We start from the raw sequence: 21,293 nt of genomic DNA, 5'->3' as shown, positions 1-21,293 counted from the left end.
TTCGTCTTTTTTATGGTTTCCTTTGCTGTGCAAAAGCTTTTAAGTTTCATTAGGTCCCATTTGTTTATTTTTGTTTTTATTTCCATTTCTCTAGGAGGTGGGTGTCAAAAAGCATCTTGCTGTGATTTATGTCATAGAGTGTTCTGCCTGTGTTTTCCTCTAAGAGTTTTATAGTGTCTGACCTTACATATGGGTCTTTAATCCATTTTGAGGTTTTTCTGCGTGTATGGTGTCAGGGAGTGTTCTAACTTCATTCTTTTACATGTAGCTGTCCAGTTTTCCCAGCACCACTTCTGTCTTTTCTCTGCTGTATATTCTTGCCTCCTTTATCAAAGATGAGGTGACCATATGTGCGTGGGTTTGTCTCTGGGCTTTCTATCCTGTTCTATTGATCTATATTTCTGGTTTTGTGCCAGTACCATACTGTCTTGATTACTGTAGCTTTGTAGTATAGTCTGAAGTCAGGGAACCTGATTCCTCCAGCTCTATTTTTCTTTCTCAAGATTGCTTTGGCTCTTCGGGGTCTTTTGTGTTTCCATACAAATTGTGAAATTTTTTGTTCTAGTTCTGTGAAAAATGCCATTGGTAGTTTGACAGGGATTGCATTGAATCTGTAGATTGCTTTGGGTAGTATAGTCATTTTCACAATATTGATTCTTCCAATCCAAGAACATGGTATATCTCTCCATCTGTTGGTATCATCTTTAATTTCTTTCATCAGTGTCTTATAGTTTTCTGCATACAGGTCTTTTGTCTCTTTAGGTAGGTTTATTCCTAGGTATTTTATTCTTCTTGTTGCAGTGGTAAATGGGAGTATTTCCTTAATTTCTCTTTCAGATTTTTCATCATTAGTATATAAGAATGCAAGAGATTTCTGTACATTAATTTTGTATCCTGCTACTTTACCAAATTCACTGATTAGGTCTAGTGGTTTTCTGGTAGCATCTTTAGGATTCTCTATGTATAGTGTCATGTCATCTGCAAACAGTGACAGTTTTACTTCTTTTCTGATTTGGATTCCTTTTATTTCTTTTTCTTCTCTGATTGCTGTGGCTAAAACTTCCAAAACCGTGTTGAATAATAGTGGTGAGAGTGGACAGCCTTGTCTTGTTCCTGTGCTTAGTGGAAATGGTTTCAGTTTTTCACCATTGAGAACGATGTTGGCTGTGGATTTGTCATATATAGCCTTTATTATGTTGAGGTAAGTTCCTTCTGTGCCTACTTTCTGGAGGGTTTTTATCAGAATTGGGTACTGAATTTTTTCAAAACCTTTTTCTGCATCTATTGAGATGATCATATGGTTTTCATCCTTCATTTTGTTAGTATGGTGTATCACGTTGATTGATTTCGAATTGGGTTTTGGGTGTCGTGAATGATAGGTTGCAGAGACCCTGAGTTCTGTTATATCCTTCTGAGGAGTTCTGCTGGTTTGCTTTCACATCTAGTTAATGTGATTGGACTGATACTGTAGACTCTGCCTCCTGAGATCTCAGTGTGGTTACGCTGGCCTGTGCTTGGCGTCTTGGCATGTGGGTGGTCAGGAGGCAGCCAGAAAAATGGGGAGCTTTGGACCCATCTCTGCTGCCTCCTGTGGCAATTCTCCTTTACCTGTCTCCTCTCTGGTCTCCTGCTCTCCGTCCGAATGGTCTTCAAGCCAGTGAGGCCCTCCCTCTCTGGGTCTGAGACTGGGACCTGCCCTTGTGCCAAATGCCGTAAACCCAGAAACGTCTCCTAGTTTCAGTCCCTCCTTGCAAGTATCGAGGCCCATGCTGTATCTGCCCACTTTTTCACATTTTTTATATTTCTTTTAGAGTTTATATTTATCTGGAATGTGTTTAGTCCAACAGGAAGTACTTGGCCATTACTGGACACAGAACCCTGTATCAATTTCTTTTATTAAAAAAAAAAAACACCTTTTTTTGATTACAGAAGTAATACATGTTCATTGCAAAACATTTAGAAGATTTAGAAAAGTGCACACACACACAAATTATAAATTGATTGTAATCTTGTCCCCAGAGACAACCACTGTTCACATATTGTCTGTCTTTTAAATCATTCTTTTCTCTTCTCCCTCCTCCCCTCTCTTCCTTCCTCCCCCCATCTTTGTTAAATGTAAACAGGGGGTGCTTACTTCCCCGTTTCATTACTCTGAGGCCTTTCCCCATGTGAGGCAACACCTGCAGCGTGGCTGGTCCTGGCAGTGTAGTGTCCATTGGTAGGGACGCTGGGGTCAGTAGCCACTCTCATGGGCAGTTTCTTCATTCAGACATCTGTAACTTTTGCATTTAAAATGCCTCGCTAAGTAGAGTGGATATAATTGAATTATTTAAAAAATTAGCAACTGTTAAACATCATTCTTAGTCTTCAGTAGCCCTTCAGGGGTAGTGCAGAGGTGTCAAAGGTGTAGGGCGCCCAGAGTCAGCTAGTTTCTGTCTTTGCCAGTAGCTTTTCACTTAAACATTTTAAATAACCTGTATGTATTTCACACATCTATATATCAAGTAGGGTACTAACTGCAGTACCATTTTGAAGTCAATTAGATAGTTATTAATTGCAGTTTTAGTGCCATTTTCCAGTAGGAAGACAGTTTCAGTCTTTCTTCTTATCATTCAGCTTTTGTGATTTTGGCGGGCTGAGTGATGGCAGGCAGTGTGACTGATCAGAGGCTAAGTTGTAGTGCTCGATGAGACTCATGTTTCCTGCATTAGCTTCTGCTGTCGTTGTGTGTGCAAAGCCAGCTCATTTCTGAAGGACTCTAGGTTTGCATTGATCTGAAATTCCATTTAAAACCAGAATGCAAATCCTTTTTTATCCTCCAGAGGTAAGTTAGAACTTTAAAATATTTATTATAATACATTGGGTAGATGACATTTCTCTTCTTAAAAAGAAGGGAAGTCAGTGTTTGGGATAATTATCATAGTTTTAGTTTATATTCATTCTTGTAATGCATTTAAATTATGAAAATCTCAGTTTTTCCTTTTTTATTTTTTTCCAGCAGCAAGCCCTTGCAGGGACCCTGGTGGCAGGGGCTGGCAGTGTGATCGAAACGGACCCCTTTAAGAGGCAGCAGGCGGGACCTCCGGCAGGTATGTCACGGAGCACAGGCTGAAAGGCCCTCCGGAGCCAGTTAGCGTCTTAGTTTGGGAATTCTAGTGTAGTGGCCACCTGTTTCTAAAGCATGGCCCCTAAGGAACTTAGTTTTGGTTAGTTTCTACTTTGAAAGTTAATTTTTCTTTTGGTGGTAATCAGCTAAACAAAATATGTCAGCTAAACAAAATATTTATGTGCATGTTTATGTGTACTGAAGTTAGAAATTTGTCAGTTGAATAGGTATATTCCAGTTTGATTTTCTGTGTGCATTTGTAGGCTGTTTAGTCCTCATGACATGACTAAGTGTAAAGCCATCTGCCTTTTCAAATTGTCATTCATTTTTCAAACTGAATTTTTTTCTCCAACTTAGGAACTTAATACACATTTTGTGTAAAAGATTCAAACAGTTTAGAAGGGTGTAGTTTAAGTCTGTCCCTGGTTTGGTATTCCTTCCCCATTCCCTAGCCACAGAGCTGGCTACGTTTGTTCAGTTTCACAGACAGGCATTGCTACAGGTGTGCCATTCTGGGAAAGTTCAAACGTGATCCTATATATATATGCACTGTTATGTCTTTAATATTAACTGACTAGGCCATCTTTCCCAGTCCTGGACCGCGTTCTTTCTGATACACCCACTGCATGGGTGCCCCCTTCTTGATTCATCAGACCCGTGTTAGCGTTCATTTGTTAGTATCTCCTTTTTTCTGTTGTAATCGAAACCTGATTGAACATTTCGTTTCACATTTTTTTCTGTACATGTCTGTCCATGTATCTAAAAGCAGCGCTCCAAGAGTGAAATTGCTAGATCAAAATGTGTGCATAGTTAAGTATTAGTGAGGCTAAGTTGCCCTCCCAAAGGGTAGGGTCAGTTTTTGCTCCCATCAGCAATTTCTGGTTCTCTCAAATTTTGGCCATTTTATTAGGTATCTTTTAATCTTTGTCGATCCAATGGGTAAAAAATAAAATCTTTGTCTTGGTAATGGATTTCTTTCATTTTGATACAGTTTCAGTTGTCGCTTCATGTTTGTAACCGTTTGTGAATGTGTCCCCCTGCCCGCTGTTTGTGTTCTTCGCCCGTTTTGTCTGTCTGGTTGTTGATCCTTTTCATATTAATTTGTAAGAGCTTTATGAATGTTGCCCGTTATGTATGTTGCAGATAATTGTCTCTTAGGTTGACGCTTGTCCTTTGCCTTTTTTATGATGCTTTTCCTTATATTTACAAATTTTTAACGGAAAGAAATTATATTTATCAACCTTATCTTTTATGGCTTCTGCATTTTGGTTCATGCATAGAAAGGCCTCTCTGTTCAAAGATGATAAAAACACTTACACATGTTTTTTCTACTACTTTTGTGGTTTTATTTTTACATCAAACTGCACCTTTTCTGAAAATTATTCTAGAGCAGTCTAAGAGACCTCGACTCGAAGTGGGTCACCAAGGGGTAGTTTTCCAGCACCCAGGGGTGAATACAGGAGTTCCTCTCCAGCAGTTAATGCCGACAGTTCAAGGTAAGACCCAGCGCCAGAACTAGCTCTCTTAGCTCAGAAAGAGGGAGTGCAGAGAGGGCTTAAGGAAGCAGCAGCAGACCAAAACGTGTGCAGTCCAGGTAGCATATCTGAGGTGGTTTCTGCCATTGGGACGTTCCTCTGAGTCCCACTTCGCACAGTATGAAGAAACCACCGGAGACCAGCTCTTGGCACTTCCGCAGAGCCGCACGTCCCACTGTCCTCAGCTTCTCTCCGGTTTTCCCTCCTGTGTTTTTTCTGACTTGCTGCTGTGGCAGGGACCCTGCGGTTATTCCGTGCCTGCTCTGCTTGGTGCTAACTCGCAAAGGCCGAGCGCCTTTCTTTCCTTTGTTGTGTGCTCATTTATCACGTTAGACCTAATACACAGAGATCTCCCAGCAGGTAAACCTCCCGTTTGAGTGTGTGTTGCGAGTGCAGGGTCTGAGGCGGCGCTGGCAGGTGGAGTCCAAGCCCCGGAGTCAGGGCCGGCGGGTCTGCCCTCTGTTGCAGGGGGAATGCCGCCCGCGCCGCAGGCCGGCCAGAAGCAGAGCCAGCAGCGGTACGACCCCTCCACGGGGCCCCCGGTGCAGAACGCCGCCAGCCTGCACACGCCGCCGCCGCAGCTGCCCGCCAGGCTGCCCCCCGCCGGCCTCCCCGCCGCGCCCCTGCCGCCGGCGCTGCAGTTCCCCCCGCAGCCGCAGACGGCAGAGCCGCAGACCCCGCTCCCGGTGCCGGTGAAGACGCAGCCGCCAAACGCCCCCGCCCCGGCGCCCCTGCCCGGCCAGCTCCCTGCGGCCGTCCACGTCCCGGTGCCCGCGAAGGCGCAGATGCAGGCCCCTCCGCTCCCGTCCCAGCCGCAGGTACTCCGGGCCCCGGCCGTCCCCCGAGTTAGAGGCGGAGGAAGAGACAGGCTGTGTGCTGGACAGGACGGTGCCCAGCTGGGTAGCCCCCTCTCTCCCAGCGCTTCGCTCTCCACCGTGCAACAGTCAGTTCAGTAGCTGCAGCAAAAATTTACTGTGCAGTCGCAGTTATTGTTATTAAAGTGTCAGAAAACGACACGATTCTGCGTGCTGCTCTCGGCACAGGGAGCCACGCAGGGGGCGCGGTGGCCCTTGTCCCACCCGATGTGCTGAGTAACACGCGGTCATAGGCGCGAAGGCCTGGGGGCGGTGGGGCTCCCCGCAGCTCCGGACCGTCCGCCAGTCTCTGTTCCCGGTGCCTCCCCCGGACGCTCCACTCCACGCGCGTGGGTGAGGCTGCTTTCCAGGCTTGATACACGTTTCCAGGGCTCATAACGCCGCTCCTCCTCCACGAATTAACTTCACCCAGACGTCGTTTTGAAACGTGTGCAGTAGACCATGTGGGGCCCCTGAGGAGCGTTTGTGGAGCATGGGTCTGGGGCGCCACAGGGGCCAGAGGCAGTGTCTTCAGAGGCTCGTCTCAGCAGCGTGTGGTCAGCCGCTTAGGAAAACCTCCCCTTCCCCTCCCCTCTCCCTCGTTAGCAAGGGGAGTTCCTAGCTGGGCTTGGAGTTCGGGTTCTTCTGGTGATTGTAGACGTTTGCTCTCATGTAAGGATGCTACCTTTCCCTCACCGCCTGCCAGGTGCAAGGCGTGGTGATGGGCACTGCCGGGCCGTTACCTGCTCTCCTCTACCTGGCACCCCTCTGTGGTAGAATCTTCATCACGCCCGTTAGCTATGAAAAGACCGAGGCCAGAGAGGCCAGATAACTTGGCGAGGTTGGTCAGCCAGTGCTGGAGGGGCTGTGACTGGCCCCCTGGGCTGATTCTGGAGCCTTTTGTGCACCTTGGGAAGGAGCACCCGCTTCCCCCACCAGGGCTCTGAGCTGCCTGGGCCTTCGCAGGCTTGCGGTTTCCGTGGAAGTGAGGCTGTTTTCAGCACTGTCATCGAGCCTGGTACCGACCTCACGCAGCACTGACGTTTTTCTTGGGTTTATTTCCCGCCCTTGTTGTCGACGGTGTGAGCTGTGGAATGTGATTTTAGAGAAGCTCCTTACAGAAGCCGTGGAGTTCTGTTCCTTCCAGATTGGGCGGAGCCGGCAGACTTCTTCTGTAAAGGGCCACAGAGAGGGAGCGTAAGGGTATTTCAGGCTTGCAGGCCATGCGGTTCCTGTTGAGTCGCTCAGCTCCGCCGCTGAAGGTGAGAGCAGCGCCAGGGCCCACAGATGAGCGGCCGTGGCCTGTGGAACTCTCCCAGAGTGTGTGGCCGGCCACAGTTTACCACCGCTGAGGTGGAGGAAATCTCCTTAGAGGTGGGCGGAGAAGCTGCGCGCCATGAGGGGCCCAGCCTTGGCCGCGCTGTCTCGTCCGCACCGCGGGTTATAAACGCGCCGCGTGTGCGTCGCTCTGTCCTTAGGCCTCCTGGCGCGGCAGGGCCTTGCCTTCCCTGCTCTCTGTCCCCCCACTTCCTCCCGGCCGGAATTCCCGTGTGATCTAAGCTCACCTTCGGCCCGGGGAGGGCTGGGCGGAGGGGCTCCTCAGTTCTACAGGCTCGGCCCTCGGGACGGCACAGAGGAGGGTTTCTAACCTTACAGCTTGCCCACCGCCAGAGGGCTGCGTGGAGTTTGTCTTTGCCCTTCAGAGAACAGGTACATGGGGAGCATTTGGTACTTCTCAGTTAAGAAGTTTCTACAATTAAAAATTACTTGAAAAAGCTGGAAAAAGCAAAAAAAAAAAAAAAAAAAAAAAAAGCTGACATAAGACCATATGTGAAGGCACCGTTTACAGGGAGCTCTGATGTGGCTTTGTGGACCAGCAGGGCTTCCTCTCTTCTGTAGACACGGTTAGTGCGCGTGGCCCTGTGGTCCACGGTGGGCCCGCTGGTCGGTCTGTGCTGCTGGGGAGGGGAGGGGAGGGGGCGTTGCGCAGGGGCCTCCAGCTGGCCTGTGGGTCCCGGGCACGGCGCTGAGCCCTGTTTTCCCTGCCAGACGGCGGCGCCGCCCAGACCACCCGTGGACCCCGCCCAGCCCTGCCCGCGGCCCCTGCCCTCCGCCTCCTCTGCCTCGACCGGTGCCCCCGCCGGTGGCTCAGGCCCGGGGCCTTCGCCTGCACGGGCCTCCCCGGTGAACAGACCCTCCCCGGCAGCCAAGTCGCTGTCTCCGGTCATCGCCCGCTCCCCGGGGGCAGCTGTGTCGGCGCCCCCGAAACCACAGAGCCCTGCTCAGAATGCCGCCGCGCCCCACGACGGCTCTCAGGACAAGCTGGCAGAACAGATAGCGCTGGTAAGTGCACCTAAAGAAGCTCTTGAAAGTGCTCAAGGAGAGCGTACCGTATCCTCCAGCCTGTGGAACGCGTGTGCTTTCACTTTCTAAGGGGGCAGTAGTGTAAGACGGAACACCTGATAGTAAGGTTTGTGATCCAGAGAAACCAAGATTAAAACCGCGTAGTTGGCCCTGTCCTGCCGGAGGGGCAGCTAGCCTGGTGTGGAGAAGGTCTCTTCTGTGCTGGTATCAGCAGTCAGGGGGAGGGGGGCGTGGGGTGCAGGCTGAGAGCTCAGGGCCCTCGGGAGGCTGCCCGGGCCAGTGCAGCTCACGGCCTGCACCTAGTGAGCGCTTGCTGTTTGCTGGGCGACTGAGCAGTTATTTGTAAGGGCTGCGCCGTGAGCACTGATCTGGGAGCTCTGTCCCGGGTTTCCAGGACGGGGCTCCTGGGAGGTCGCACGCCTTTGCCTCTGCCCTCTCGTAGAGCCTTGTTCAGCAACTCTTCTTTGTTGCTGAGACTTGCACGTAGCAGGGTCGCACTGACTGGGGTGTGCATCAGTGGCTTGCGCTGAAACTGTGCTGGACGTCTTCCACCCCCGTGCTCCTTGCAGGAGAACCAGATCCATCAGCGGATAGCAGATTTAAGGAAAGAAGGCCTGTGGTCCCTCAGGCGGCTGCCCAAGCTGCAGGAGGCGCCGCGGCCCAGATCGCACTGGGACTGCCTGCTGGAGGAGATGCAGTGGATGGCCGCAGACTTCGCCCAGGAGAGGCGGTGGAAGGTGGCCGCTGCCAAGAAGGTGGGTTTGAGACACAGGCCGCCGCGGTGCCCAGGGGTCATCACGCAGCGCCAGGGGCTTAAAAGTGTGCAGACGGAGGTCTCCCAGCTCCACTCTCTAAACGGTTTCTTTTTCTTTTTAAATATTTATTTATTTGGCTGTGTTGGCTCTCTAGTTGTGGCACACAGGCTCCAGAGCGCGTGGGCTCTGCAGTTGGCGGCGCGTAGGCTCTCTAGTTGAGGTGCGCGGGCTTAGCTTCCCCACGGCGTGTGGGATCTTAGTTCCCCGACCAGGGATCGAACCTGGATCCCCTGCATTGGAAGGCAGATTTTTAAGCACTGGGCCACCAGGGGGGTCCCTCTAAAGGGTTTCTTGACTTAGGATGTAGCTGGAGAACGTTTTGCTGCTATTTAGAAAGTAACTGCTGTGCTGCTTCATTTCTGAGGGCTGTGTCCCCAGCGCTGTAGCGTGGGCTGCTGGGAGCAGACACGGCTCTCCCGCTGCAGTTCTGTCCTGGGATTTGGCTTCTTCTTCTGGCCAGTTTTGCCTGGCAGTTGGCGTGAGGATGCCTGCGGCCCCCCAGATCCAGGCTGAAAGCAGGAAGGGGGAAGAGGCCGGTCGGCTGGCCAGCAGCTCAGGCGCTCGTCCCGGCCTTCTGGCTGCCCGCAGCCTTCCGGTCCAGCTTCTCGCCAGTTCTGGCTCAGAGTTTATTTCCTTCTCTCTGCTCCCAAAGTGGGCACCCAGCTCGGGGTAGGACCTCTAGGAGAGGCTACTGCTAAAGCTGGCCGTGTGGAAAGTGACCGATTCCTAGGGCTCTTGGGTCCCAGAGCGCAGAGCCGCTGTCCTTGCGTACGTGTACGTAGCTCCAGGCCCAGCTGCTCCTCCCTCCGTCACTGCGTGTCTTTATTCCTCGGGACCTGGATGCCGCCTTCACGTTTCCTGTGCTCTCAGGACTGGGGGTTGGTCCTGTGTGCCTTGCCTGTCCGCCTCCCTCCTCTGACTTCTCCCCCTCGCTTTCCCCGTGTGGTTTTGGTAGAGAGAAGCCGAGACCAAGGGGGTAACAGCAGGGTCTGAGTGTAAAGGGTCTTTAATCAGATTCATGTGTATTTAAGAAAAAAACCAGATCGCTCCTTAAACATTTCCTTTTTCACGAACGTTGATGGTCCTGAGCATGTGGACGCAGGGCTGGACAGGGCAGTGGCCAGGGGACGAGGGCTGTGGATGGACGCTGAGGAGCGGGGCTGCGAGGCCGCTGCGCCGGGAGCCGTGGCTGCGTGCTGCCTCTCCTCGCGCCATCCCTCCACCCCCGGGAGCAGGAGGCTTTGTGCGAGGGGTGTGCACTGACCAGGACAAGGCCCTGGGAGTCCTGTGGTGGGAAGCCACTTCGGGGTCATCCCAGAACTGAGGGGCTGGCAGCTCCGCTGCGCTCGGGGCTCAGGATGTGTCCATTTCTGAGTTACGTCTCTGCACCTTTTGGAGGTACTGCTGGTGAGGATGTAAAGAGTAGAGATTCTGGAAAGTGGTTTGGCAGTTTAAAGCAAAAGCCTTAAAAAATGTGAATTATCCCAACCCAACTTTTTTCATACCTAGGAATTAAATTTTGCTGCATTCACACAGTGGAAATGATACGCATTAAAAATGATTTTGATCTGTGTTGATTGATGGAAAGATGTTACTCATATATTAAAGGGGGAAAGGAAGATTGTAGCACAGTATAATATTCCATTTTGGAGAAAAATATGTGTATTTGGTAAAATAACACTTGTAGGAAAGTCAAGCAGACCGTTGGGGGTGGTTTTCACTGGAATCAGCATTTCTCCCATGCGCCCTTAGAGCAGGTGAGGGTGTGTCTCTCTGTGGATTATATGTAGCTACGGGCTGAGAAGATTTTAAAGAAACGTTATGTATGTTTTCTGATAGCATGACACAGAGCACAACATAAAATTCTTGGACTTTTATTTACTAGCTTGTCAGAACTGTAGTGCGTCATCATGAAGAGAAGAAGCTTCGGGAGGAAAGGGGAAGGAGAGAAGAACAGAACCGATTGAGACGAATAGCTGCGTCAACTGCTAGAGAAATAGAATATTTTTGGTCAAATATTGAACAGGTAAATTCTGAAATTTTGATGGGCTCCTGGGAGCATAGACTGTGTTGGGGTTGGTGAGGCTGCCTTCTGAGCCCTGCCTGCCTGTTTGGTGGGGAAATCCCACAGGTAGAGCCTGCGGTATCGTTCGGAAAGGCGGGTGCCCGCACCACCTGGGTGCCCGCACCGCCTGGGCGCCTCTGGGCTGTTCCCTCATCAGGAGACCTGGTTCTGCCTCTGTGTTTCTCTTTGTGCGTCGAAATCCCCATCAGCCGTGGCCTGCGCTCTCTGTGGTGTCTGTGAGCCTTCCTGAGGGGCCCGTCAGGTCGTTCTGTTTAGTATTGGCGCAGGTCACTAAAGGCTGCTTAGTTCCAGAGTGGCTGCTCTGTCTCTTGCTTCCTTTTCATAAAAATTCTCTTCTTACCGTCTGACAGAATTCGGGCAGGATGCAGTTGACACAAAATAATGAAAGAGTACCACACTGAACATTTCTCTCTGAGCAGCGTGGGGGGTTAGGGCTGCCAGCCCCGCGTGCAGCTGAAAATCTGCACGCGGCTCATCGTCTGCCGTCTGCCTCTGCGGTTCCGCGGCTGCGGGTGTAGCCAGCCGCAGAGCACGCAGCTCTGTAGGATTTACTACTGGAAGAAACTGAGCACCAGTGGACCTGCACAGTTCAAATCCACGGTGTTCAAGGGTCAGCTCTGATCTGAAATGGGGTTGGGACAGCTGTGCTTTTGGTCTCCATGTGTGAGTTTTAATGTTTTCCTGTATACAACTTTTATAATATACATTCTTAGTAACGTGCTTATTTATTTAACTCTTTGCATTTAGGTTGTGGAAATAAAACTACAAGTAGAATTAGAAGAAAAAAGGAAAAAGGCTTTAAATTTCCAGAAAGTTTCCCGGAAAGGTATGATTACTTTTTAAAAAACCTTCCCCTTTTGCGGGTTGCGTTTGCTCGATTCTCTGCTCACCGTCGCCTTGTGGCATCGCGGCTTCCCGCGGAGCCTCCGCAGCGAGGCCGTTTACTCAGCAGCCTGGCCCTGGCGTTTCAGTTCTTCTGAGACTCGCTAGTATGAGTCAGTAAGCCCCGGGGTGGCCAACTCGGGGGGGCTCTCAGGGCTGAGGTTCTGAGCCTGTCCCCTGTGTCCCTGGAGAGCGAGGTGAACTCCCCCTGGCTTTGCCCCCCGCCCCGCCGTGGTCCCCGTGTCTGGCCGTCGTGCTGCCCCCGCAGTGTCAGCAGTAGCTGCCCCGTCACTGGAAACCTGGGGAGGGGACGGGGAGGAGTCCTCTCTTTTACTGATGAGGAAACTGAGGTGAAGGAGGTGGTTCCTGTCGAAAGTCACGGAGCTCTAAGATTATGCAGATCATGAAAGAGAAGCTTTGCCAGCTTGGAGACTCTAGGTTCTTGCTGAAGCCGAGAGCGGGCGTGGCGGTGTGGCTGTGCCGCCCTGCGTCGCAGAGGGGAGGTGGGGCCCGCCTTGCTGTCCTCTCCTCTCCTCGCCTCCCCTCCTCGGGGGGCGGGCAGAGGTGCCCTTGGTCGTGTGAGGAGCGTCACCTGCTCCACAGCCTTAGTGAAAGCGAATCACGTTACCTGTCTCTTTAGGTAAAGAGTCGAGACCTACAGGGCTTGATGCGTTACGGGAAAACTTTGTGGTGAGTTCGGGGCTGTCGCGTCGCTGTGCGAGGGATGTCTGTCTGCGGAAGTCGTAGGCATGAATAGCGTTCTCTCTCGCTGGGGAGCAGTCCCCCTCGGGCCTACAGCTGGTTGTTTCCAGCCTTAGGCTCACCTGGGTGTCACCTCGGTGGTTTGGGAAGAGCAGGCGTGGATTTCGTCTTGCTTCCCCGCAGCCTCCTCCCCGCCTTGCCGGTGTCTGCCGTGGACACGCCTGGCACGGGCCCTCCCAGGTCCTCCCGGTGCATGTGGAGTAGACAGTTCTGCTTTGGGTTCTCATTCTGTGTTTTCAGATCTCACGCTTAACGATTTGTGTTCTGTGTCACAGGATTCGGGGATACCTGGAAGAAAAAGAAAAGCAAGCACGTCTTTAACCGATGATGAAGGTCTGTCCCCCTGGCGCTTTGGCTGTGTGCAGGGCTCTCTGAAAGCGCCGCTGGAGAGCTCGCTCGGTGCTCAGGGCGTCGAGTACCGCCTGGACCGGAAGAGTCCGGTGGCTGAGGGGCTTATGCTCCTGGGGGCCAGGGGCCTTGGTGGAGGGCGGGGTTTTGCAGTGAAGAGACGAGGAGTTGGATTGTGGAGGAGGGAAGGTGTCGGACCGTGTGCGTGCGTGCGTGTGTGTGTGCACGTGTGCTTTTTGTCGGTCGGGAGGAGAGGCGGTGCGTGTTGGGGGCAGGAGTCAGCGAGAGGGAAGGCCTGCCGTGGTGAGGGCTCAGCTCAGATGGAGAGGTGGCCCGAGGGTGGTGGGGCTCTGCCATGGGTGCTGGTGGACTCTTAGCCACCAGGAGCTGGCCGTGGGGTTGCTGGGCTGAAGCTGCCGGACGGGAGCTGAGCTCGGGGAATCCTCAGCTGGGCAGGGGCTGGGGCCTCTGAAATGGGCGATGACGAATTCGTAGTGACACCAAACAACGTGCTTGTGGGTCTTTCCGTAGTGGGCTCTGCAGGTGGACAGGGAGTTCACATCGCTCCCTGGTTTGGCCCGAGTAGGTCTGTCATGTGGTGAAAACCAGCCTCCATTTCACACTGTGAAATGGAAGAGAAAGTATAAAGGATGGTCCCTGGTTTGTTGCTTACTTAATAAACTATCACTTCCAGATTTAACCTGAGAAATTAGGACTGAGTTTTAACTTCTCTAACGGCTGTGCATGACAGTTTTGGAGCCTTGTAGCGTTCCGTGAGTAATTGCACGGAAGGTGCCGTGGAGCCTCTCTCGCTGACATGTGCCGGTGACCGTTTCAGTGGAAGATGAGGAGGAGACGATTGAAGAGGAAGAAGCGATTGAGGGGGCTGTGGATCACCAAACAGAGCTATTGAATTTAGCCAAAGAAGGTAGGCTCCGAGTCGCTTACTAGAATGCCCTGTTAAACATTTATTAAGACACACACGTGAGGTATGAAAACCGCAATGGGTTGCGTGCGGTGTAAGCAGCCACGCTGCCCGGTGTCGGGGAGAGCGCCATTCTGCCTCTGCCCTCGCCCCAGGGGGCGACTGCGGCCTGGATCTCGGGTTTATCATTCCTTCCACGCAGCTTCCCCCTCCCCCTGCGTGAATCCTGAACGTCCCGCTTTGTTTGGGTCTTGGAACTTGCTATAAATGGAATCACTCTGGAGGCTCACCCGCTGCCTTTTCTCAGTTCTGTTCCCGAGGTTCGTCCCCGTGGAGGTGTGTTGCTACAGAGTCAGTGCCCACGGCTGGACGGTGGTCTGTGTGTGCACGTGTCACGGCTTAGCGGTTGTGCTCTTGGTGGGCAGTTCGGTGGTTTCCCTGCATTCGTCCTCACAGGCGGCGCTGCCTGCAGCACTCTCGTGTGTCCTGTGCACACGTGCTCGAGCGTCTGTGCTCAGAGCAGGGGGGCCAGCTTGCGGGGCGTGCGCACACGGGGCAGTGCCCCGCCGTGGTTGGAGTGGTGGGCCAGGCCCCGGCGTCCCAGGAGCCCCTGGTGTTGTCTGCCTGTGGTGGGGGGCGTGACCCCCGAGGCGCAGCGTCTTCTCACCGCTGTCCTCGCCCACTTGGTTTTGGGTTTTCTTTTCTGTACTGACTCTGGGTGTTCTTCCTGTGTTCTGGACACGTTTCCTTGTCAGTGACGTGTGTCGTAGTGACCTTTTTCCAGTCTGGGGTGGGTCTTCCTTCTCTTTATGGTGCCTTTTGAGGAACAGGTGTTCTTAATTTTAGTGTAGTTGAGTTTGTCCGTGTTGTTTAAAGGAAATTTTTTTTAACCTCAGGATCAAAAGGATGTCTTTGTGTGTGGTCTAAAAATTTTTGTTTTACGCTCGTCTCGATGTTTGTAACGCACCAAGAATCACTTTTGTCCCTAGTGTGAAGTAAGAGTGCAGTTTCTTTTTTTTTCCCCAAATGGTTAACTGACTCTCCCCGTGCCATTTGAAAAGGGCATCCTTCCTCAGTGATGCTCAGTGCCAGCTCACATGTTAGTCACGTTTTCCTGATACGCGCGGCTCTTTCTGGGACCTTCATTGTTTTACTGGTCAGTTTGTACCAGTACCACACTCTCTTGATTAATCTAGCTTTATAATAATTCTTGAGGCCTAGCTAGGTCAGTCCTTCTGCCTTATTCTTTTTTAGGAGAGTTTTGACTAATTTGGGCCTATTTCAGATACAACTCAGAATCAGTTTATCAAGTTTCAGAGAAAAACTGGTTGGGTATTTTGATTCGAATGTGGTTGAATTAGTGGGTGTTTGGTGAGAATTGCATCTCTATGAAGAGCTTTTCCAACCTATGATCAAAGTAGCCTCTCCGTTTACTTAGATCTCCTTAAATAGCTTCCACTAACATTTTATGGTTGCATATTTTTATTAGATTTATTTCTAGGTGCATTATATTTTTTGAAGTTGTAATCAATGGTATTTTTTTTAAGATTACGTTTTAATTTGTTGCTGGCCTGTAGAAATGCAGTTGATTTTTATTTACTGATCTTAAATCCAGCAGCTCTGCTAAATTCTCGCGTTACTTGTGTGTATACAACCTCTTCATCTCTGAAGAATAACAGTTTTTTCTTTATAATCCTGGTCCTTCTATTACCGTTCCTTGCAATAAAGTGTAGAAATAGAGGTGCTGATAGTGGGCACCTTTGGCTTGTTCTTTTTTTTTGGATGCGCCACACAGCTTGTAGGATCTTTAGTTCCCCGACCAGGGATTGCACCCGGGCCCTCAGCAGTGAAAGCATGGAGTCCTGACTACTGGACCGCCAGGGAATTTCCTGGCGTTTGGCTTGTTCTTGATTTGAGAGGGACATTTTCACCCGGAAAGGCAGTAGTTTGTGGTGGTTGGTCATGACTGCTTGGTTCAAATCCAGTGTTCTGTTTTATCTCTTCTCTTAGCCTTTGAGCTACACCTTGTCTTGCATTCTTGTTGCAGGCCTTTCTGATTCTTGTGTGCATCCCTGACTTGGTAGAGTCTGTGTTAACTTGGAGCCTCAGCTACTCTACCCCTTCCTGGAGGGCAGGAATTGGGAGCAGCCCGGCCGGGTGCTTCTGGCTCGGGTCTCACGGAGATGCGGCCGTCAGCAGGCCCAGCCTCCGGTCCACCCCAGCTGGCCCCCTAGCTGGCCGGGTAGGTGGTTGTTGGCAGGCGAGCCCAGTCCCCCTACACGGGGACTTCTCCGGGTGGCTTTCGAGCGTCCTCAGGACGGGGTGGTGCAGTGGCTGGTGTCCCCACAACAGGCGATCACCCTGGTTAGCCCTGGCCACTCGGGGGAACTGACCAGGCTGGGACCGCGGGGAGCCGTGTCGCCGGGGGCACATCTTCGTCCATTCACTGGGGTGCCTCTTCCTGGTTGGGTCTCCTCTCGTGCCCCTCATGAACCTTTCAGCACTTTCTTTATGTAGATGTTGTGAATTTTTTAAAACCTTAATTCTAAGTATTTAAATACTTTCCATCTAAAGAAGTATAGAAATACTTTCTGTCTAAATAGAATCTTCTCTCCCATTATATCTTCAAACTGGTTTATATGTGTGAAGGCTGTTGATTCCTGTGAGTTAAGTTTGTTCCAAGGCACCTTACTGAATTATCTTATCATTGAGGTAGTTTTTCAGTTGTTTCTGCTGGGTTTTTTTTCCTACTTTGATAGCCATTGTATGATGTGTATGTACATTTCCCTGCATTCTGTTATGGAAACACGCAGACAAACAGGAAAGTTGAAGAACCTTATTGCGAACACCCATACACCCGCCACCTCCCTTCCACAACTGGTCTTACTTCGCTTTATCATGTATCTACCTATCAGCCCCCTATGACGAATAGCTTAAATCATGAGCAAATGAAGTCACTGGATTATAAGTCTTAAACGAAGAGAGCCCTCAATACTGTTCTTTTGGGGTACTTCTCTGTGGCGTTTGTTATTTTGACCACAGATTTTATTGACATACGGTGTACATGCAGAAAGGCTTACGTATCACAGCTACACAGCTCACAGCGTTCGTTGCCTTGTTACATATAACACCCTGTGGAACTGTGTTTGAATACAAACCTGGGTCCAAGTTTCCGATTACTCCCCTGGACAGACCCATGGAGTGGGAAATAGTGACGTCAGAGGGCATGAAATTTAAAGCTCTTCAGCTTTTCATACTGGTTTCCAGAAAAGTTAAGCCTGTTCATACCATCACCCACAGTGTTGAGACCGTTTGAGTCATTATATTCGTCCAGCATTACGGTTTTAAGGTGGTTGCCATGCAATGGGGGATACGTTGTGCACTGGTTTCTGGAGATGCTCAGTTAAAGAGATACTTTATGAGCCCTTTAGAGTATTTTGTGTGTGAAACAGCTCCATATCCCTCGCCCATTGGGCTTTAGTGTGGTGGGCTGTTTGATCAATTAGGGTGAGCTCTTTATACAAAAAAGTCTGTACCAATATTTTATCATCTTTTTTGAACATTTTTTGTTTTATTTTTGACTTTTACTTGATGTTTTGTATTTATATGTATCATCTCCACTGATCATTTCTATCAGTAGTATTTTTATATTTTCGTTTATTAATCTATAGATTTTACTGTACATATATTAAGATTATTTCAGGAATATTTGTTCCTGTATGAATAAAAGTTGAGTTTCTTCATTTCAAAGATTCTCATCTTTATAAAGAAAATGTCATATATCTTGTATCAGTAATGGGCAATCATTATTAGTTTTTGGAAAAAAATAAATGTGCTTTTAGAAAATATATACATTTCCCAAGGAATTAATTTAAAGCCAGGAAAAGGAATATACATTTGACCCCTGAACAACACGGGTGTGAACGGCGCAGGTCCACTTACTTACACGTGGATTTTTTCCAATAGTAAACACTACAGTGGTACACGATCCACGGTTGGTTGGGTGTGGAGGAAGCTCGTACAAGGAGAGCAGACTAAGTTACACTCGGGTTTTCCACTGCAGGGTCGGCACCCCTAACCCCTGAGTTGTTCAAGGTCAACTGTGTATGAAAGGGCCCTTCTCCTGACTGTGTTTTCTTCCCAGCTGACACTATTGGTGTAAAATAATCTTTCTTCCTACAATCCTTTCCAGCTGAATTGCCCTTAATTGATTTGATGAAGTTGTATGAAGGTGCCTTTCTGCCGAATTTCCAGTGGCCCCAACCTAAACCTGACAGTGAAGAGACAAGTGAAGACGAAGGTCTGTTTTAACATCTTTGAAGAATTCAGCTTTGAAAACAAAAGCCAAAATACTTAACAGAGGAAGGGTGCTTAAAACAGAGTTTAAGAATTACCTTCACTTCTTTCAGTCTGATAAAAAGTTGAAAATATATGTAACATGAAAGTTTATATTAATAGTTTCATTAAATTCTGTGCTTTTTTTTTTTATTGGTTAACTTGGCATAATTATCAGAGTACTTGATCAAGTTGTGAACAATGTAGAAATACTCTTCTCCAGATTTATACAAATTTTATGGGCCTAGGTTTTATCATTTATCCAGGCTGTGCTGTGTTTGTTTAATTTAACACACCCACTTTAAGGACTTCACCTGACTTTTATTGGGCGTTCCAAGGAGGTACACAGACTACGCCCGGAAGAGTCCGCGTGTTCTTGTTTTCATCCCCCCGTTCTGGTCCGTAGACAGGGCTGCCTGCGGGGGGCAGCAGGGGAGGGGCCCAGAAGATTCTGCGGCGAGGCCGGGGCTTGCTGGACCCCACGCTGCAGCAGGACTCGAGGAGGGCTTGGTGGCCCCCTTGCTTGCCCAAACTATGATGCTTCTGATTCTTCCTTTCTTGGTGGTGGAGGGCAGTCACTAAACCCTGAGATGGCCGTAAATCTCTGGGTGATACTAGCTCCTGGTGCTACACAGACATTTTCCAGTTTCACCCAAGGGTCTTCCAGAGTGGTCCTACAAACTCCGTAAGAGTTTGTACCTGTTTATCTGGATACATTGTTAACTATCCAAAGTGGATTAAAAACAAAAGTTTGCTGCTCAATTCTGTCTTTGAAGTGTTTGGGTTCTAGCGACTCCTTTTCTTTTTTCTCTTCTCTCTCTTTTTTTTGTCATGTTAAGTGGCCTCATAATACTATCACAGCCTCTCAAACCTCGCAAATCCCGTTTTTCCATTGATCACAGACATGGAAGACTGCTCAGGTGACCGAGAGAGCCGGAAGGATGTGGTTCTCATCGACTCGCTGTTCATCATGGACCAGTTTAAAGCCACAGAGAGAGTGGTTGTCGGGAAGCCTCACACAAAGGACATCGCGGAAGTGACCGCTGTGGCCGAAGCCATCCTGCCCAAGGGCAGTGCTCGGATCAGCACCGCGGTGAGCCGCTGTGCCCTGTGTGAGGGATGGCGTCTCTGTTAAGGGGAAAAGCTTCCTCCTTCCAAATGAGCTCTTTATCCCAACGGCAGAGGTTGTCAGGAAAAGCAATTAAGGATCTTTCTCTTTCTGTTATCCGTAAATCACCTTTGTGGCTTTCCAGTAGGCTTATCATATGACTGATCTGGCAGCAGTTGTAATGGCTGTTCTGAGATGTGCCTGTTGGGCCCGTCTGCCCCTGCAGGTGAAGGTGAGCGCGCCGGCGCTTCTGTACGGCGCCCTCAGAGATTACCAGAAGATTGGCCTGGAGTGGCTGGCCAGGCTCTACCGGAAGAGCCTCAATGGCGTGTTGGCCGATGAGGCTGGGCTTGGCAAAACAGTGCAGATCATTGCTTTTTTTGCCCACCTAGCCTGTAACGAAGGTAAGAGCTTGTTGTTCTTTGAACAGTTCGTATTTGCTGAAACTGAACCGTAGGCAGTGCATCTGGCGTGAGGGTGGGGAGAGGCCTTTATTCTCTGCTCCTTTCTTCCGTGCTCTGGTCCAGACTCAGAGAACTGGGCTCAGAGGCACTCATCACTGGAACAAACAAAGCACTCGTTCACAACAAACACTAGGTCGAGTAACTCACCGTTTTTCAAAGTCTAACGTAATGTAAGACCCAGCAGGCTGTGTGACTGGGGACTTGTGACTTCCAGGCGGCAGGGCCTCTGCGCCACTTCACGTCGGCATGAGTCCTCGCGGCCGGGCTCTCCCCTCGGGCTGCCCGTGGGCCGGCGGGTGCGCGTCCCCCGTGGCGTGATCGGTCGCCCTGCCGAGGCCCATCGGCGTCCTCCGTGTGCTGTGGCGCGGGCCCTCCTGTCTCTCTGCTGGATCCCGCCACCCCTGGAGCCCCGTGAGGGCTCGGCGTCTGTGCAGCAGCAGAGGGACGGAGTGCCCGCACTCCGCAGCAGGCCGTGCCCTCCGCTTGGCTGTGGGCCTGGCTCCTGCCTGCTCCCCGCCTGTGCCGTGGGGCTGTGGGCGAGCCTGTGTGCGTGTCTCTGACACGGGACGGGCTTGTAGGCTTCCTCTCGCAAGGAGAGTGTCCCGTAGCACCTGCGGGGGGGGGGCACGGAACCTCACGCTCCAGCACTTAGCCAGCTCCTGAGGAAGCACAGGCCATCGCCTTCATCTCTGTGTCAGAGCTTTAGTAGCAGGGAGGGGCCCCTTGAGTTAAGGGGGAGTTGGCACCCTGAGTAGGCTGGATGGAGATTCCTTCAGCCCTGGGGCCGTTTCTTCCTCCCCGGCCCCTCTAAATTCTTTCACAGTTACCTTAGCGTCTTTAGTAAATAACTCTTCTTTGCCCTTGGTTTTGAAAGCTTACTTGATCTTACTTTTAGTACAAATGGATCAACTTTGGGGCCTTATTTCCTTGTGCTAATATGTTTGTTTTTGACCCACAGTACTGCAAAGTGTCCAATGTAGTACTTTAAAATGAGTTTTTATATATATAGTTATCTCAAGATAGAAGAGCTACCTTGTCTTACTATTTTATTGTTTAGTTGAAAAAAGTGTTCATTATTGTATTTATAATAGTAAGAAATTGGAAGCAGTGTACACTTTCAAAAGTAGGGGATTTTATTTCATCGGTTGAACAAACGAATGGATCAGTTATTCATTCCGTAGGTGCTTACCTAGCACCTACCTGGTTCCAGGCACTGTTGTTGGCACCGGGGGTGCAGCTGTGAGCAGAACAAAGCCCCCCCCCCCCCGAGGAGGCTCACAGCGGGCACAGCGAATAAGGATTCAGCACGTGGGGAGCAGCACGTTTCCACTGTGTACGGCGTGCCCGGCACAGCCTGTGAGCAGAGGCCTGAGGAAGCCGTGGCCACCGGGATTGGGGGGCTTGGGAAGGTGGGGTGGTGGGTGCAGAGGCTGAAGGGGTTGCCGGTGTGTCCACAGGACAGTGCTGAGGCTGGTGCGGAGGCCAGAGGGCACAGAGCCAGGAAGGCCGCCGGCCGGCCAGGTGAGGGCCTTGCAGGCTGCGCAGGGTCTGGCTCTTCCTGGTTAGAGGTCTGTGTTAGTGCCGGTGTCGGAGGGGTCACTGGGCCTCCTTGGTGCTGGGAACAGACTCAGAGGGCCAGCTGTCGGGAAGCTTGCCGCCCTGGGGGAGAGGCAGGTGCCTGGCAGGCCCGGGGGGCCCGAAGGAAGGGC

At 50.7% G+C, this 21,293-nt stretch overlaps 1 protein-coding gene across 16 annotated transcripts in view; it reads left to right on the top strand.

Annotated features, from left to right (window-relative positions):
* EP400 (E1A binding protein p400) overlaps positions 1 to 21,293 on the top strand; it is a 111,782-nt gene that overhangs the window by 31,551 nt on the left and 58,938 nt on the right. For 9 of the 16 annotated variants that reach the window (XM_036874515.1, XM_036874525.1, XM_036874521.1 and 6 more), the window contains 13 exons: positions 2,999 to 3,089; positions 4,495 to 4,602; positions 5,110 to 5,459; positions 7,545 to 7,838; positions 8,429 to 8,614; positions 10,560 to 10,700; positions 11,508 to 11,586; positions 12,283 to 12,332; positions 12,680 to 12,737; positions 13,591 to 13,680; positions 17,870 to 17,977; positions 18,915 to 19,105; positions 19,347 to 19,524. In XM_036874515.1, the coding sequence (XP_036730410.1) occupies positions 2,999 to 3,089; positions 4,495 to 4,602; positions 5,110 to 5,459; positions 7,545 to 7,838; positions 8,429 to 8,614; positions 10,560 to 10,700; positions 11,508 to 11,586; positions 12,283 to 12,332; positions 12,680 to 12,737; positions 13,591 to 13,680; positions 17,870 to 17,977; positions 18,915 to 19,105; positions 19,347 to 19,524 (1,924 nt within the window). The remainder of the gene's footprint in view (positions 1 to 2,998; positions 3,090 to 4,494; positions 4,603 to 5,109; positions 5,460 to 7,544; positions 7,839 to 8,428; positions 8,615 to 10,559; positions 10,701 to 11,507; positions 11,587 to 12,282; positions 12,333 to 12,679; positions 12,738 to 13,590; positions 13,681 to 17,869; positions 17,978 to 18,914; positions 19,106 to 19,346; positions 19,525 to 21,293) is intronic. The other 7 variants (XM_036874523.1, XM_036874516.1, XM_036874524.1 and 4 more) reach the window with 3 other exon arrangements.

The sequence above is a fragment of the Balaenoptera musculus genome, chromosome 14 (assembly GCF_009873245.2).
Source record: "Balaenoptera musculus isolate JJ_BM4_2016_0621 chromosome 14, mBalMus1.pri.v3, whole genome shotgun sequence".
In the NCBI taxonomy this organism is placed as follows: Eukaryota; Metazoa; Chordata; class Mammalia; order Artiodactyla; family Balaenopteridae; genus Balaenoptera; species Balaenoptera musculus.
The sequence above is the reverse complement of the archived record's forward strand: the minus strand, read 5'-3'. Positions and strand labels throughout refer to the sequence as shown.